Source organism: Bidens hawaiensis, unplaced genomic scaffold, assembly GCF_021521415.1.
Source record: "Bidens hawaiensis isolate Kalapana, Puna unplaced genomic scaffold, B.hawaiensis_p1.1 tig00015918_1, whole genome shotgun sequence".
Classification (NCBI taxonomy): Eukaryota; Viridiplantae; Streptophyta; class Magnoliopsida; order Asterales; family Asteraceae; genus Bidens; species Bidens hawaiensis.
The window spans coordinates 245,057-260,562 of NW_027492426.1; the positions used below are offsets into that span (position 1 = coordinate 245,057).

Sequence of the window (15,506 nt, forward strand, 5' to 3'; positions counted from 1 at the left end):
AGGAAAGAAATAAAGAAGGAACTACCATAGTATAAATAGGTTTGTAAACTCTTGTCCCACATCGCTAGATTAACAAACTAGAGAGCTCTTTATAAGAAATGAAATTTCTATGTTAATGTTCTTATAAGACATATCACACCCAGTGGTCCTAGCGGAGGGTGCGAAGCACCCGCACGGGCATGGGCGAAGTGCGATGGGCGCAATGTGGCGCTTTGATGGCGCACTTTGCACTTTGCACGCTCGCATTGAGGGCCGCCATAGTATTTTTGTTGAAAATTAAAATAAAATAAAAATCCTTCCATCACGTACCGTGACGTGGAGGTTACGCAGAGGACACGTAGCCTGCCACGTGGTGTGGCAGGCCTAGGTCTGACTCAGCGAAGCTATAAGATGCTTCGCGGTACGCGACAGCTTTCTATTTATGGCCATCGCGTACCGCGATGGGGTCCAAAACTTACTATAAATAGAAAGGCAACGAGACTTCATTTCTTCGCTCAAAACTTTCTCTCTCTCTGAATTCACACACACATATAGTTATATATTAATAGTATAATACCGAGTTATCGCAACGATATCCTATCCGATCGAAAGAAGCTTATATACACGAATCCAAAAGCTCTGCCTGTTAAGGTATGACATTGTGCCATCGTGTAAAGTTTCTAATCTCGTGATTATCGTTATGATTATTGGTTTTATACTAATCTAGTTATACTACATTATGTTTATCCTAGGTGCTTAATACCAGGAGGTGTTCCTTAATTGTAAACTTGCAAGGTGAGATATTCGAGTTTTTGTACAACTCACATTTGTGTGAGACAACTATTTTTCCGACACTGTCATGGTGATTTCAAAACCTACAAAACCCATGATACATTGTCTAAATGGTTTTAAATATATTTTTAAAGTATTTTAAATACATTACAGTGATTAAGTCTCTGAAGACTTACGAGATGATTACTACTGGTATTGTGGGGTTTTGTATACAAGGCTTGCCTACTGGGCTATTACACGTTACTTATTGGACAAGTGTTAGACAATAAGTAATATGAACACAGTCATAGATACGGTCGAGTGACAAGTACCTTTCGGTAATTTGTAAGCAGGCAGGTGTAAAAACATCTTAATGCTGTAACTGTAAAATGTGTCATTTACAAATAAATGTACTCACCAGTATTTCTTGCTGATCAAATATTTTAAACATGTTTCAGGTGACTTGTTAGAGACAAAGGAATGATGCCTGCGGGCTTCCAGCTTAAATAAGTGGCTTGTCACCAGAATAAATAACGTGTTTTGTGAATTAGGGTTTAACCCTATAAAACTTATGTTTGTATCAAAAGGGATTAAATTCCCGGTTTATCATAATAATAATCATGGTGTTTTTATAACTCTGATCATTTTTCCTAACTACGGTTCTGATGAAATTTTCCGCTGCAAAATAATTTAATAAACACCGATACCACCAATCAATGATCACGACTCCCCTCCCGGGGTATAGGGGTCGGGGGCTGTGACACCTAAAACGATGACGAATTAAGGGGTAATGACGAAGTACAGGCTGCGGCTAAAGACGCAATCGAACAGATGGTTTAGAACAAATCTTCAAGCAATTAAGGTTAGGGCTTTTGTTCACGAGGTCAAGAAGAAGATGCAGACAAATTTAATTAGATTATTATGATCTCTAACTCGTATAATACCAAATTGTTAAAGACACTTTTGTTAATATTTTAAATCCGAATCAAATTGATCTTGTTTTCCGAATTAGTTGTGTCGGTGTAAGTCGTTTTAAGCATATAACACGATATAGAATCAAAATTGATTATAATTCGTGGATTCAGGTACAAGAAAACAATGGGTTACAGAAATGGATCTTAAACGGGTTTGGACGGTTGGATCCAGATTAAAATATAATAATTAATCAAATTTGCAGATTAGTCCTTTAGGTTAAGGTGTGGATACAAAATGAGTTAAAACTATGTTTAGAGTGGAAAATGTATATAATTCAAAGTTATTTTTTTATAATTTATTAAATATAATAACAATAATGATAAAATAATAATAACTCGATAAATGTGATGTTTTGTTGATTAAAATTATCCAAAAGACAAAATGGCAAAAGACGTCCTTTATGTTTGATCTGATTTTCATTAGACGTCCTTTATCGAAACTAATAGCAGAAAACATCCTTTACGCTTCAAAACCATATCACGTTATATCCTTTGGCACTAACCCAGTTATCTTTTCTTGTTAAATATGATCATTTGCAAGTTACATGAGGGTATTTTTGTAAATTTATCTATTTATTTAATAAATATAAAACAATGATGAAAACTCATATTCTTCCTCAAACCCTGCATTTCCTCAAAACTCTCTCTCTCTCTCTCTCATATCTAAACTCATCAGCAGCTGAAACCTTACCAGCGACCGTCACCACCACATGCCACCTCCACCACCCGCCTTACCTAACCACCTCCATCTCCAGTAGTCAACTCTAGTTGCCATCACCATCGTTGATCGCTGCCATCTTCTACAACAAAAACATCACCTCTAAAAATCAATAGATTTCCCATAAAACCACCACCCATCGGCCACTGCCAATTAAACCAGTCCCGCCCTACAAACGATTTCCCCAGACACTACCAGAGCTGATATTTGTGATATGTTTCTCCATCGTCGTCATCCTCAATCGACCGTCAAAAACCTAAAAATCATGATTAAAATCAATTGGATCTTAGATAATGAACCCTAGATCTTGAAACAAATCCAACGTTCAGATGGTCGTGGTGTTCTGGTCCATATACGAGATTTGATTGGTTATCGAGGTGATTTGTCATTTTTGAGTACTCAATCTGTAATAATAGACATTTGTTTGATTGATTAGGGCAAGTCTGGTTGATTTAAAAGGGGGTTTTTTTGCGGTGGTGGTGGCCGAAGTTTAGAGAGAGAGGGTGGTGGTGGCCGGAGACAAGGGTGGTGGTGGTGGCGTGAGAAAGGGGGAGGAGAGAGAGAGTGAGAGTTGGGGAGAGAGAGAGTGAGAGAGAGAGAGAGTGTGTGTTTTATTCTTTTAAATATATTTATTTATTTAATTCTAAATTTTTAATTAGACAAAATGGCAAAAGAAGTCCTTTATGTTTGAACGTTTTTTCAGTAGACGTCCTTTAGCCAAACAAATAGCAGACAACATACTTCATGTTTCAAATCCTTTTCACGTTAAGTCCTTTAGCCGTAACCCAAAATTTTTCCATTAAATCTAATCATGTGTAAGACACATGAGGGTATTTTTGTAATTTTACAATTTAAACAATAATTATAACTAAGAATAAAATTATATAAATATCTCTCTCTACCCAATTCCTGCCACCCACCTTCACCACCCACCTCCACCACCTCTCCCTCTCCTGCCACCCACCTCCACCATCGTCACCTACCTTTGCCATAGCCGCCATCAACCACCGCGTCTCCACCATCTACCCAATACTTGTAACCTAACCCCCTTGTCATCGCGGTGGCAAAGATCCAACCAGATCCGGCGACAGTGACTTAGGATTTCTCTGCTGCAAAGACGCAACTTAGATGCGGCTTTATCTCGACATGGGGCTTTCAATTTGAATGAAGTCGAACTCAAATCCCTTTAAACCTCGAAACCCTAGCCAACGACGAAAAGGATTGAAAAAATTTGGGTAAAAAGAGGGTTTTTGTTCAAATCAGTGGTGGTCGTCGTGGCGTTCGTCTTAGACCAGTGGTGGTCGTTCGTCTGAGACGGTGGTCAGCGGCGGAGAGGATGTTCAGAATTTGGGCAGAGAGGTATTTTTCCAGATCGATGGTGGCCGAATTCTTGGCATTCGTCTTAGACCTTGGTGGTGGTTGTTCGTCTAAGATGGCGGTGGTCGTCGTTCGTTAGACAAGTTGGGGTCGATCTTCTGAAACGGTGGTGTTGAGGTCGTTCATCTGAAACAGTGGTGGTGATTTATGTGTTTTATAGACTTATAATGTATATATGTATAATTATAATATAAAATAATGTGTGTGTATATTGTATAATAATATATATGAGTATTATAATTTATTAAAAAGGATATTAATATGTTATTGATATTTTTAATAAATAAAATGATGAAAGGACAGATATATCCTCATGTGCTTTTCACATTATTAGATTTAACGAAAAAAACTAACTGAGTTAGGGTTAAAGGACTTAACATGAAAAGGATTTGAAACATGAAGTATGTTTTGTGCTATTTGTTTAGCTAAAGGACGTCCATTGAAAAAACGTTCAAACATAAAGGACGTCTTTTGCCATTTTGTCTTTTAATTATTAAATAAACACATTAATTTACAAAACTACCCTTATGAGCTGGACCATGAAATTACGCATTTACCCTCACATGCAGGTCATGTGATCAGAGTTAACAAAAAAAATTAACTGGGTTAGTTGAAAAGGAGGTAACTTGAAACATTTTGGAAACACAGAATATGATTTCAGTCATTAAGTTTTCTAAAGGACTACTATTGAAAAACCATGAAAACATAAAGGACCTGTTTTGCCATTTTTTCTATCCAAAAACGGAAACGGGTCGGATATATGTATTTAATATATTATATGAAAACCCAAGTTGTTACACCATTCTATAACAATAATCAAATATATATTAATTAGTACCATTTCCACCATAGCAAGCACATTATCAAGATAATCATAATCATAAACACACAACAATGTCAAAGAACACATTTGTATTACACATAACTGTTACTGTACATATGCATCCAAAATTAGCGCATGGGCTTAACCTGGTAAAGGTCAGTGCTTGTATATGCGTACCAAAAGTTTTCACTAGGTGACATAGAGACCTAACCCGTTAAGGGGCCAGTGCTTATAATAATAGTAAGTCAAAAACATCATGCATGGGATATTAAAAGACTATGGACAACAGAACCATACTATTTGGGTTCTATCTATCCATATGTATATAATATAGCAACCATATAACAACAACCACTAAGTATATAATGACCGCCCTGCAAATCTTCAACTGGATCGTCAACCGATCCAAACGCCAACGGTAATAAGCGTTTAACCATTGTAAGTCTCTCACTTCCCGCTGTATATACCACAAGGTGTCTTGCATCTCTTGTATGTGTTGGTTGATGTTGTTTATTGATACTGAGTGTTCTATTAATAGGTAAGTTAACAGTCCTAACCATGCTGAATCAGACAAAACGGGTGGCTCATCGACTGGTGCAGGTATACCCCATGTAGGGATAGGTATCTCAGTAACCTGGAAACACGAGGTTTCTCCCCTATGGTATGTCGATCCAGGTGGGGAAAATGTGTGCTCGGGTGGATGTACACTCATACGGGTTGCCTGGCGGATCCTATGAGTGGGTGTGGATGCTGGAGTATGGTGTGCAGATGAAGTAAGGGATCTAGGAGCTCTAACAGGGGGATGGTAAGCACTAGTGGCTCTGATCTCATGCCTAGGTGATTCCATAGGGGGATAACCATCACATCGGTAGCCCGATAAATCAGGATGGTCCGTAAGTACCTCACGTGGAACTACTGCATCCCCTAAGTTCTCATCTACTTCCTCTTCCTCGGGTTCCTCCCCTGTTTCTTCTTTCGGATCTTCTTCATTGTGCAGTATTGGTACATCATAAGATGCACGGTCAATATCTCTTAACATATTTCTGCACAAGGGTTAGTAATAAGAATAATGTTTTTCAATAATATTAATCACTAAGATACGTACATATATTCATGCATATTAGAATAGATGATCATTTATATATATATAATTAATATTATATTTTATACACATATGTTTAAAATCAGTCTTGGCTCAGTTTCACCGTTTTTCGCGAATGTCCATGTTGGTTGTTTACGTGATTCGAAAATAGGTAACATCACTCAAACTTTGAGTAAACGTAATATTTGGTAATATGAATCATATTAGGATAAAAAAAATCAAGATTTAGATAACTAGATTTGTCACAAGGTTCGTTTCCGTTTTTATACGGATTTGATGATACAAAACACGTATACTTCATCCATATTGTCCGGAAATCTCTTAAAAAGTTCGTTTTATCAAATTCATTCAAAAATATGATATTTGAACACTTTTGACGTTTTGATATACCAGTCAGTTCGCTAACCATAATGCTACCGCTTTTATCAAAACATATATAAATTAAATATTTAAATTATTATAATTCTTTATATATATATATATATATACACACATAAATTTTAAGAAATTATACTAACAATTAAAATATGCAGATTTTTATAAAAGTTATTCCATAATTATTAAAATTGTTTATTTATTTATAAAAAATCTTTTTTATGGTATTTTTATCCGATAAATCTCCCGTTTATACCCAACAATACCCGAAATATCCGATTATTTTAATGAGTGGTTAAAATACAATCATATAATCTCTGTAAAAATCCCAGAATTTAACTCTTTATCTAAAATACCTTTTTGGGCAAAATTCGATCGTTAAAACTCGATTAAACGGGGATCCAGAAACCATATCTATATTTCTTCAATGGATCTCAAATTTTATGTGTGGTCTTAAAATGAAATTCCTGAGTTATTCAAAAAATTTCATATTTTTTCAAACTTTTTTGCTAGTTTTCCCAATAAATCACCAATACATGGTAATAAAATCACCAAATATTCTTAGTTTATCAGAAAATTACCAAATTTTGACAGGGACTTAGTAATATGATCCTTGATGTTCCTGCAAAGTTTCATTATCTAACAATAAGAATGTCACAATTGAAACACAAACAGCCCCTAAACGAGTATTCGGTTAGTACCTTGCGGTTTCCGGGTGTTTAGGCCCTTTTCTCGCCTTTCCGGGTTCTTGGTTCTCTAGCTAGTATATATACATGTCATGTATCATAAAACCAAGCATATAAAAACAATCATCAAGCCTTGTAACATAGGGTTTTGATTAGGGTTTAAGATCGAGTATTTAAACCGTAAAAACGCGATATAAACATCCTAATCCGTGTTTTGGCCAAAAAAGTGTATGATTCAGATTTTTAACCATGTTTAGGTCAAAAAATGTTTTTGGATCATTTTAAATGTTTTTAGATAGTTAAACATGATTTTACTAATCAAACATAATTATCTATGTTTAAACATGTGTAAAACTCATTAAAAATTAATGTTTACCTTAAGGTTTTGACAGGAAACAAAGGATAGCAGCTGTGTTTATGAGTTGGTATAAGATATTTTGATAGAAAAAATCAAGTTTTCATCCTTATGTATAAAAATGTCACAAGGGGGTGGGTCCTCTAGTTTCGGCCACAACCTTTTGGGGGCCATTGGGCCTCTCATTTGGCCTATTTTGCCTCCTTTTGTGTGCCAAAGGTGAAATCTCGAGTCCAAATTTAGTTCGGGTTCGGATTTTGGCAAGAAAAATTGTCCGGGTGCGATAAATAACGCAAAAAAAACTGTTTTCGGCTATTTTTTTGTAAAATAAGAAAAACGTACTTACTTATTGTAAAAATCCAAAATATTTTCATGGTTTGCTTAAAACATCTCAATAAGTGTGTTTTCCGCGTTTAACGACGAACCGGTTAACTTTTCGTTATAAAAATCAATGTTTAAAGTTTAGAAAAACACTTTTTGGATAAAAAAAAATACAAGTTTAATTAGTTTTTTTAATAAAAACACCTTCTTTCTTGTTTTAGTTATCATTTTCAAAAAAACATATTTTTTAATGTTTTCGTGTGGGTTTTCGCGACATGAACTGTGAAAGATCAAGTTTTTAACAACTTGTTCTTGTTATTCTAAAACATTCCCGAAAACTATGTCGGTTCGTGTTAAAAGGTCAAACTTTTCGACCGTTTAAGCAACCGACTAACAAGCTAAGCCAAACGAAACATGAATATTTCATAATGACTATCTAACACAATTTGCATTTTTAAGCAAGTTAAAGTAAGAAATGCTTAACCAACTTAAGTTTTATTCATCATGTGAGGTGTATGTAACAAACTAATCATGCAACATAAGTCAAATAACAATTATATCATCTTCAGAATATGATTTTGTACCTATTCATAATGTCATGAAATCAAATTGATCATTCAAGGATTAATCAACTTTCAAATGTGAAATTGCTTATCTAGCATACATCCTACAACCAAGCTTCAAGAATTTTTGTACTAAACAAGTAACATATAAACCAAATATTTTATTATCATTTATCAACAAGAATAAACATTTATTACTAAATAGCAACACTTCTACCAAAACTTAAAAATCCTATGCATGTAATTAATCAACTTAAATACCCATTAGTTCATTCTGTCTCCCCCCCCCCCCCCCCCCCCCCTTCACGGTTTCTTTTTATCTCTCTCTATTCTTTCTTTTATTTTTGTATAAACCCGTTATGTAGCAAATTTTCATAGCAAAGACATCAATCTTAGCAATTAATGATCAAAATATCAAAATTAACAATTAAGCATTTAACTAAAACATAAAGACCCATTAATTATTGTTCTCTCTCTCTCTCTCACGGCTCACACACACATTCAACACCCACCCAAGTTATCTTATGTATTTTCTTCTTGTTTGTGTGAAATATAAGCATCAAGAACAAACTTTTTGCAATGGATCTTAAAGAATTAACTTTCATCATAAATTTTACCTTAGGTTGGTGAGAGAAATGAATCTCCTAAAGTGTCTTCAAAAGCTTCTATAATCTCCAACTTTATTCTTAATTCATAAGTTTCCTCTAAGTTTTGTGATTTGAATTAAATAAAAGTGATGTAGATGTTGGTGGTGTGGTGTATGGTTTTGGGAAGAGATAGTTATGAGGTGGGTATGTAGCTTTGGTATGTGGAAGAATAAGGTGTTGTGTAGAGTGAGGTGTGTTTGGCTAAAGCTTGCAACACATCATTAGTTTATTAGTTTACTAGGCAATTATTGGAAAAGTTGCATACAAATAATGGAAAGGTGGGTGGGTTTACGGTTTTGAAGGGGGTAAGGAAAATGGTTTTGTGAGAAAGTGTTAATTAAACAAAGTCTTAAGATTTCTAATTAATGTTTATCGAGTTTTAATTGATCAATCGAGCTCCATTTCTAATAATTTTTATCAGGTTTGATCCGATATTAAGTTCTTGATAATACGAGCCAAAGAAGTTAAACTTTGGTGAAAGTTAATTTCAGGCTCATACGGTGTCCTACACTGGTTTGTACCCGCTTAATTTCTATTTTTTCGCGAATCGATAAATTTTAAAATAAGTTTATAAGTTATTACTATTTTTTTACAAAAACTATATATTTTTTTGTTGTTCCAGACAGGTTTGGATCCTTATCAGGTTTTAAGTCGTCGCTGGTGTTCGATTCTTTGAAATGTTCGCTACGCGACAAATTTGAACTTTTCGAACATATATAAACTAGTTTTTCTAACCTGTGCGTTGCGCTGGAGCAGTTGGCAAAACCCCAACGTTGAAAGACGGACGTTGGTAAAACCTAAGCATTACAATGATGAGTCGACACGAATTCGGTCAGTATTCGGTTGTGTTTGTCACGATATAGACACCATTGGTAAAATCAGAGCGTTAAAACCCAAAAAATTAATTCGTCAAATTAACATATAAGAAAACAAAATAATTAAGACGATGCTTATTTGGTTGGCAAACCCGTGCGGTGGTACATCCCAAGTGTTGTCGGTCATGAGTATTGAGGCGGTAACTTGACACGAATTCGGTAAGTTTTGATTACGTACCATAAGCTACAATTGGGGGGGGGGGGGGTAGCATTGTTGATCATGTGATTTAAATAAGGTCGTGAGTCTGCGCGAACTCGGCTGGTTCCTTTTAGATTTGTTATGGTCCTGGAACTAAAACAAAACAATTGACGTTTGGTTGGTTTCCGTTACTTTTATTAAGGTAATTGAACTAAAAAAATTCACCAACCAATACGGTGTCGCCAAGTGGCCTAATAGGGTGCTTGCGACACCAAACTTGTTAATTATATATTGCAGTAATATATCACATATATTTGGAATTTTCTGAATAAACTAATGTCACTTTATTTATTATATTATTTTATTTATATAAGAACGGTTACATTAGTCACAAAATTAAACTAACTTTTAGCCAGTTGTCTAAAACTAAGTTTGTTTAATACATAAGCATGCCGTTATAAATAAATAATTGTAAAATACAATAAATAGATTAATATGAATAACAAGTCATATATAAATTTATCCTCACTTGTGGTCTAATGGTAAGAGACTTGGGTTCTTCAGTGGACTCAAGTTCGAATCTCACTTGTGTCATATTTGGGTGGATATTGGAAATGAAGGATGACCTTGTACAAAGGTTGTCAGTTCGAACCCTGAGCCCACCCGGGTTTTCGTCTCACCGTGTGTTACGCTAGAAAGTTATGCTCTTGTGATGACACAACGGCTGTCAAGAGGTGGTCGACGTCGGAGAACGTCCAAACCAAACTCTTAAGTTAATGTGAGCTCAGTTAAAACGCTTTAAATAATAAAAAAAAAGTCAAATTTAAGTTTGATAAATCACTCATAAATGAAGTCGAAGGTTTTGTTCCAAGTTCCAACTTTAACCAAAACAAAGATATTATTTTATATTCTCCAACTCTTATCACTTTCCAAATAGAATATTCGATAACCAACCAAAGTACAACCATCCTAAGCACACAACACAACCTAGCTTCTTCTCTCCCAAAACTACTTTCCTTTTATACAACCCAACCGGATAAACCGGAATCACAATAAACAAACGCACTACTTTCCATCTCGGAAATGCTGGTAATCGAACCGGCAACCGCCTTCCGTACACCCTCCGTCCGGTTCACTCCTAATTGCCGCCTCTTCTCTCACTCCACCAGCTTATTCATCCCCTGGTATTCAATTACTTTTATACAAATTAATTAATTAATTAATCCAGCTATTAATTATTAGTTAGTTAGTTAGTTAGTTACAACTAACTAACTAACTAATTATTGTTATTGATTGATAAATGTAGAACTACATGAGGTTTTGTATGAGCTGATAATTGAACGAGCTTGCTCAATAATTATTGGTATTCAATTAATTAATTTAGATTTTAGCTATTAGTTAGTTAGTTACTTTTACTTTCCTGTAACTAACTAACTAACTAACTAATTATTGTTATATGAGCTGACAATTGAACGAGCTTGTTAGTTAGTCAGTTAAAGGTTTATGATGTTAGGGATTGTGATTATGAATATAGTGTTTATTGTTGTTGATATTTGTTAGTAATAATAAGATTACGAGAAGGAGCAATTTCGCCAAGAGCAGAATTAGGGCTTCTGCGGAGGAGCTGTCAGGTCCGGTGAAACAAGCGAAACCGCAGCGGTATCATCCGTCGGAGGATATTTCGGATAACGAAGAAGCGGATGAGAATGGAGACGCGATACTCGGACCTGCTGAAACTAGCAGGACTGTTATTGAGGTAATCTTTGTGTTAATGAATGTTCGGTAATGCGTTTGTTTCTGTTTGTTTGCTTGTTTAATAAATAAACGAGCATGAATAAGGAGTTTCATTCGAATAGCTAAATGAACGAACACGGACAGAGGCCATGTTCATTCACCTGTGTTCGTGAACATTCGATAACGTGTCTGTTAATGTTCCTTAATGTTTGTTTGTTTGTTTATTTTTGCTCATTAAAGGTTTTTAATATTTTTAATGATTTTCCTAATATTATGATATAGATTTAAAAAAAATTATCAACTATATTATGTGATAAATCTGTATGTGAATATGAATGTAATTAACTACAACATTGTTTGTGTCCGTGAACTGTTCACGAACAAGGTCATATTCTTAATGAACGAACATGAACAAGAAGTTTCGTTCGGTTAGGAGTTCGTGAACTCTTCGCTTTTCCAATAAAAGCTTAACGAACAAACGTGAACGAGGCCTTGTTCGGTTCGTTTACACCCCTAGTATTTCCATGTAGGCAGATTTTTTATGCTAAAACAGAGTCTTCTTGCTATGGATAATCAAAGAAGCTGTTTCTGGACAGATAGTGTGGTTTAGTTAGGAACTAGTTTCTCATTTGCCATAAACTTTTGTAGCATGTCATAATATTTTAATTTAAAAGAAGTTATGACTGTTTAATATTAGCTTAAGCGTTAACGTAGTGTCATCTTCCTCAGGCTTGTTATGTGACTTTAGTTGCATGTCGTACCAATTGCTTTAATAACACGAACTGGTCATTGCTGGAGTCAGTTAACTGCAGAGTTATTCATATCACATGTAGTGTTGACTGCAAACATGTTACTTTTGTCAGGTAAACAGCAAAGCAATGCTTATGTTTTCAGGCGTGGTAGGTGATGGAGTCCACGAGAATATTTTCTGGCCAGATTTACCGTATGTTACTGATGAACATGGAAGTAAGTTATCCTCTCAAAGATCCTGTTATGTGAATTTTAGTATGGAAACTTGTTATTTACTCAGTTCCATGTTCTGATGTATTACAGATATATATTTCCAAGTGAAAAATGACGAAGACATTCTTCAAACTCTTACTTCTGAGGATACCCTTGTGGTAAGGAACATGTTATTATACGTCGAAAGAGTAAAGACAGCTGTCTCTTTCAAGTTATGAAGTTAATTAACCAATAAACTCAATGCAGCAAGTCATCATAGGGTTAGACACGACTGAAATGGTTAGCGAGATGGAGCTGATAGGTCAAGCAGAGTCTGATTTCGATATGGAGGAAATTGATGATGAAGACAGTGACACCGAAGATGACGAAAATGATGATGATGGTGATTATGATGATGACGATGATGATGAAGACGACGAGAGTGGCGGCTATGAAAATGTGACAACTTCAATGCTTTATTAATTGTGTTCTCTCGGTCATCTGAAATATTGTTATAACCTTTGTTTTCATAATATTGTAGGAATGGGTTTCACTTCTAGAAGATGGGGATGATGACGAGGATCCTGGTGATTGGGCGAAGCTGGAAACCATGCGTTCTTCCCATCCAGTGCAATTTGCTAAACATATGGCACAAGTAAGCACTCGTTCATTTTCCATTGTGAAAATTAAGTTTTTTGGTGAACCTTTTGTCTTTCCTTAGTTTGTATCAGATGATCCAGTAGACTATATGGACCAGCCTCCGGCTGGCCTTGCTATTCAAGGCGTTCTTAGACCTGCATTTGTTGAAGAAAATTCGGTCTTGAACAAATATATGATTGACAGTCAGTCTAAAGACGAAGAAACAAATCAGATTTCTGAAGAGAAAGAAGAAGATTTAGGTGTCATCAATGGCCACAGGTATGAACCGGATGATCCAAACACGGAAGAGGAATTGCAGAAAGATCAAATTTCAGGAAACGGGACTTCATATTATAAGCTGGAGTTTGTTAAAATTCATTTGATCTCAGCACATGGAAATCAGGTATTTTGAAATAAATCAACCTGCAACTTTGGAAACTAAAAAATATCGACACATGTATTATATATAATATAACAAATCCTCTACAGATTTTTGTTGAAGTGGACGATTTTAAGAGGGCTAAACCTGACGCTATCGCACATTCGGCTCCTAAAATCATATCACGTCTTAAATCTGGTGGAGAAAAGACAACACTAGCCCTTAAATCCTTATGTTGGAGATGTAAGGGCCTTCAAGTGGAGGTAACATCTACAGTCTACTCACTTTTTGTAACTTTGTCTTCCAACATTGTGTAGAGGTTTCTTGATGATAAAAATGATTATTTGCGCTTACATGCAAGTTGTAACTTATTGCGACTAATGACAGGAGGTAGCTGTTATTGGCGTGGACAGCCTGGGATTTGATGTTAGAGTGTGTTCTGGAAGACAAGTTCAAACATTGCGGTTTGCATTTAAGAAAAGGGTATATATTTGCTCCTGAAACAAATTCTGATAAATGTTTCTTTTTTGTCGGGAGCTAATGCGTGTTTGTGATTGAAACGCAGGCTTCTTCGGAGTACAGTGCAGAGAGACAGTTGAATAACTTATTGTTTCCAAGAATGCCAGGCAAGCAACAAAAGCAGAAAGAAGCCCATCAAACTGAACTCTAATAAACTAAACTGGGAGTAACAAATTTGTGGGCAAACCTTTGTGCTCATTATGTACATAGGATGCCATTTTTATTTTTTATTGCTCAGTTTTATCATTCTTTATACCTATAAGATTGTAAGTTTAACACTTAACAATCATGACAACAGCTTGTTGCTATATCAAATAGATAAATATTTATATTGTGGGAAAATGTAGTTGAAGGTATGATTATTATTTTTATTTTTTACTAAAGATAAGTAATTGTATTTATATATGAGAAATATTTACATTGTTGGAAATTGTAGTTGAAAGTATGATTTTTTACTATAACTTTAAAGATAAATAATTGTATTTATGTTTGGAATATCTAATTAATAGTTTGTCATTTTAGGTTCTCCTTGATGAAATTAAGTTTCCTAACAAGCTATGAAGCTAAGGTAATTATCATTAGGAACCAGTGCATCAACAACTACTATGCTATTGACAATAACTTCATGAACATTGACTTGTGCTATCAACAAGAACTGGTGTGGTCAACACTAACGGACACTAATGATAACCTGGAGATAAGCAGTAAGTGAGTTAATGTTGACAGACCACTCATCATGAGTTAACCGCCAGCTTTCCTACTCTTTCATGTACCGTTTCACGTTTCAACTAAATGTTGCGAAGATTCTCCAATTATAATATGCAAGTCTTTGGTCATTTTTTGGTACACGTTCTTTATAACATAAATAATTCTTGTTGTTTTCTCTTTAAAGTACCCGATATAACATATTGAAAGTACCGTCGAGATACTTTTATTGAAGTTAGAGAGATTGTTCAAGCTATTCCAAACTACAAAACCTACATTCCGTATATAATAAATAAAATAAAATAAAAGTCATTGTCTTGTCGGTTGACCTTACACCCTATTTGATATATGTTATGATGTTGCATACATGATACATGCATTAGAAAACCCTTAAGTTTGCCCTACCACATATTAATATCATATAGAGTAAAGTGTCATTTTTAGCTTTATGGTTTGGCAAATAATGCCAATTTAGTTTGAAAACTATATTTTTTTTATATGGATCATCCACGTTTCTCAAACCTTGTCAGTTGAAATCATTAGCCCCGTTAAATTTAATTGTTAAGTCAGGGTATACATGTATTTTCACTCTCTCTTTATTATAATACTTTTTTCAGTGAACTGCGGTTTTCGTCCCCGTGGTTTGTCAAAATCTGCGATTTTGTTCCAATAGTTTCAAGTTTGCAATTTTCGTCCTTGTAGTTTCACTTGCAATTAAACCCAAATTTATTAACCCCGTTAAGTCTAGTCGTTAACCCATCTGCGTGACCCTCAGACGACCAGTTTGTCATTTTTCTCCCCAAATAATGTTTTTCAGGTTACGAGATAAGAATGCTATATACATATCCACCACAAATTTTATTAAATTAAAGAGGAATAAAAT

General features: G+C 35.0%; 1 protein-coding gene across 1 annotated transcript; it reads left to right on the top strand.

Moving 5' to 3' along the window:
* Positions 1–10,570: 10,570 nt before the first annotated feature.
* Positions 10,571–14,227, top strand: LOC143550054 (uncharacterized protein At3g49140-like). Its single transcript, XM_077040794.1, has 10 exons — positions 10,571–10,889; positions 11,269–11,461; positions 12,303–12,405; positions 12,493–12,560; positions 12,649–12,840; positions 12,923–13,036; positions 13,103–13,423; positions 13,510–13,662; positions 13,787–13,882; positions 13,965–14,227. The coding sequence occupies exons 1-10, from the start codon at positions 10,789–10,791 to the stop codon at positions 14,067–14,069; spliced, it is 1,446 nt and encodes a 481-aa protein (XP_076896909.1). The 5' UTR covers positions 10,571–10,788; the 3' UTR covers positions 14,070–14,227.
* Positions 14,228–15,506: the final 1,279 nt, after the last annotated feature.

Excerpts from the sequence above, each read along its gene's own strand:
- LOC143550054 (XM_077040794.1), top strand. The coding sequence starts at position 10,789 with ATGCTGGTAATCGAACCGGCAACCGCCTTCCGTACACCCTCCGTCCGG. Across the intron at positions 12,841-12,922 it reads AGAGTGGCGGCTATGAAAAT|GAATGGGTTTCACTTCTAGA; the intron begins GTGACAACTTCA and ends ATAATATTGTAG. Across the intron at positions 13,883-13,964 it reads GGTTTGCATTTAAGAAAAGG|GCTTCTTCGGAGTACAGTGC; the intron begins GTATATATTTGC and ends ATTGAAACGCAG.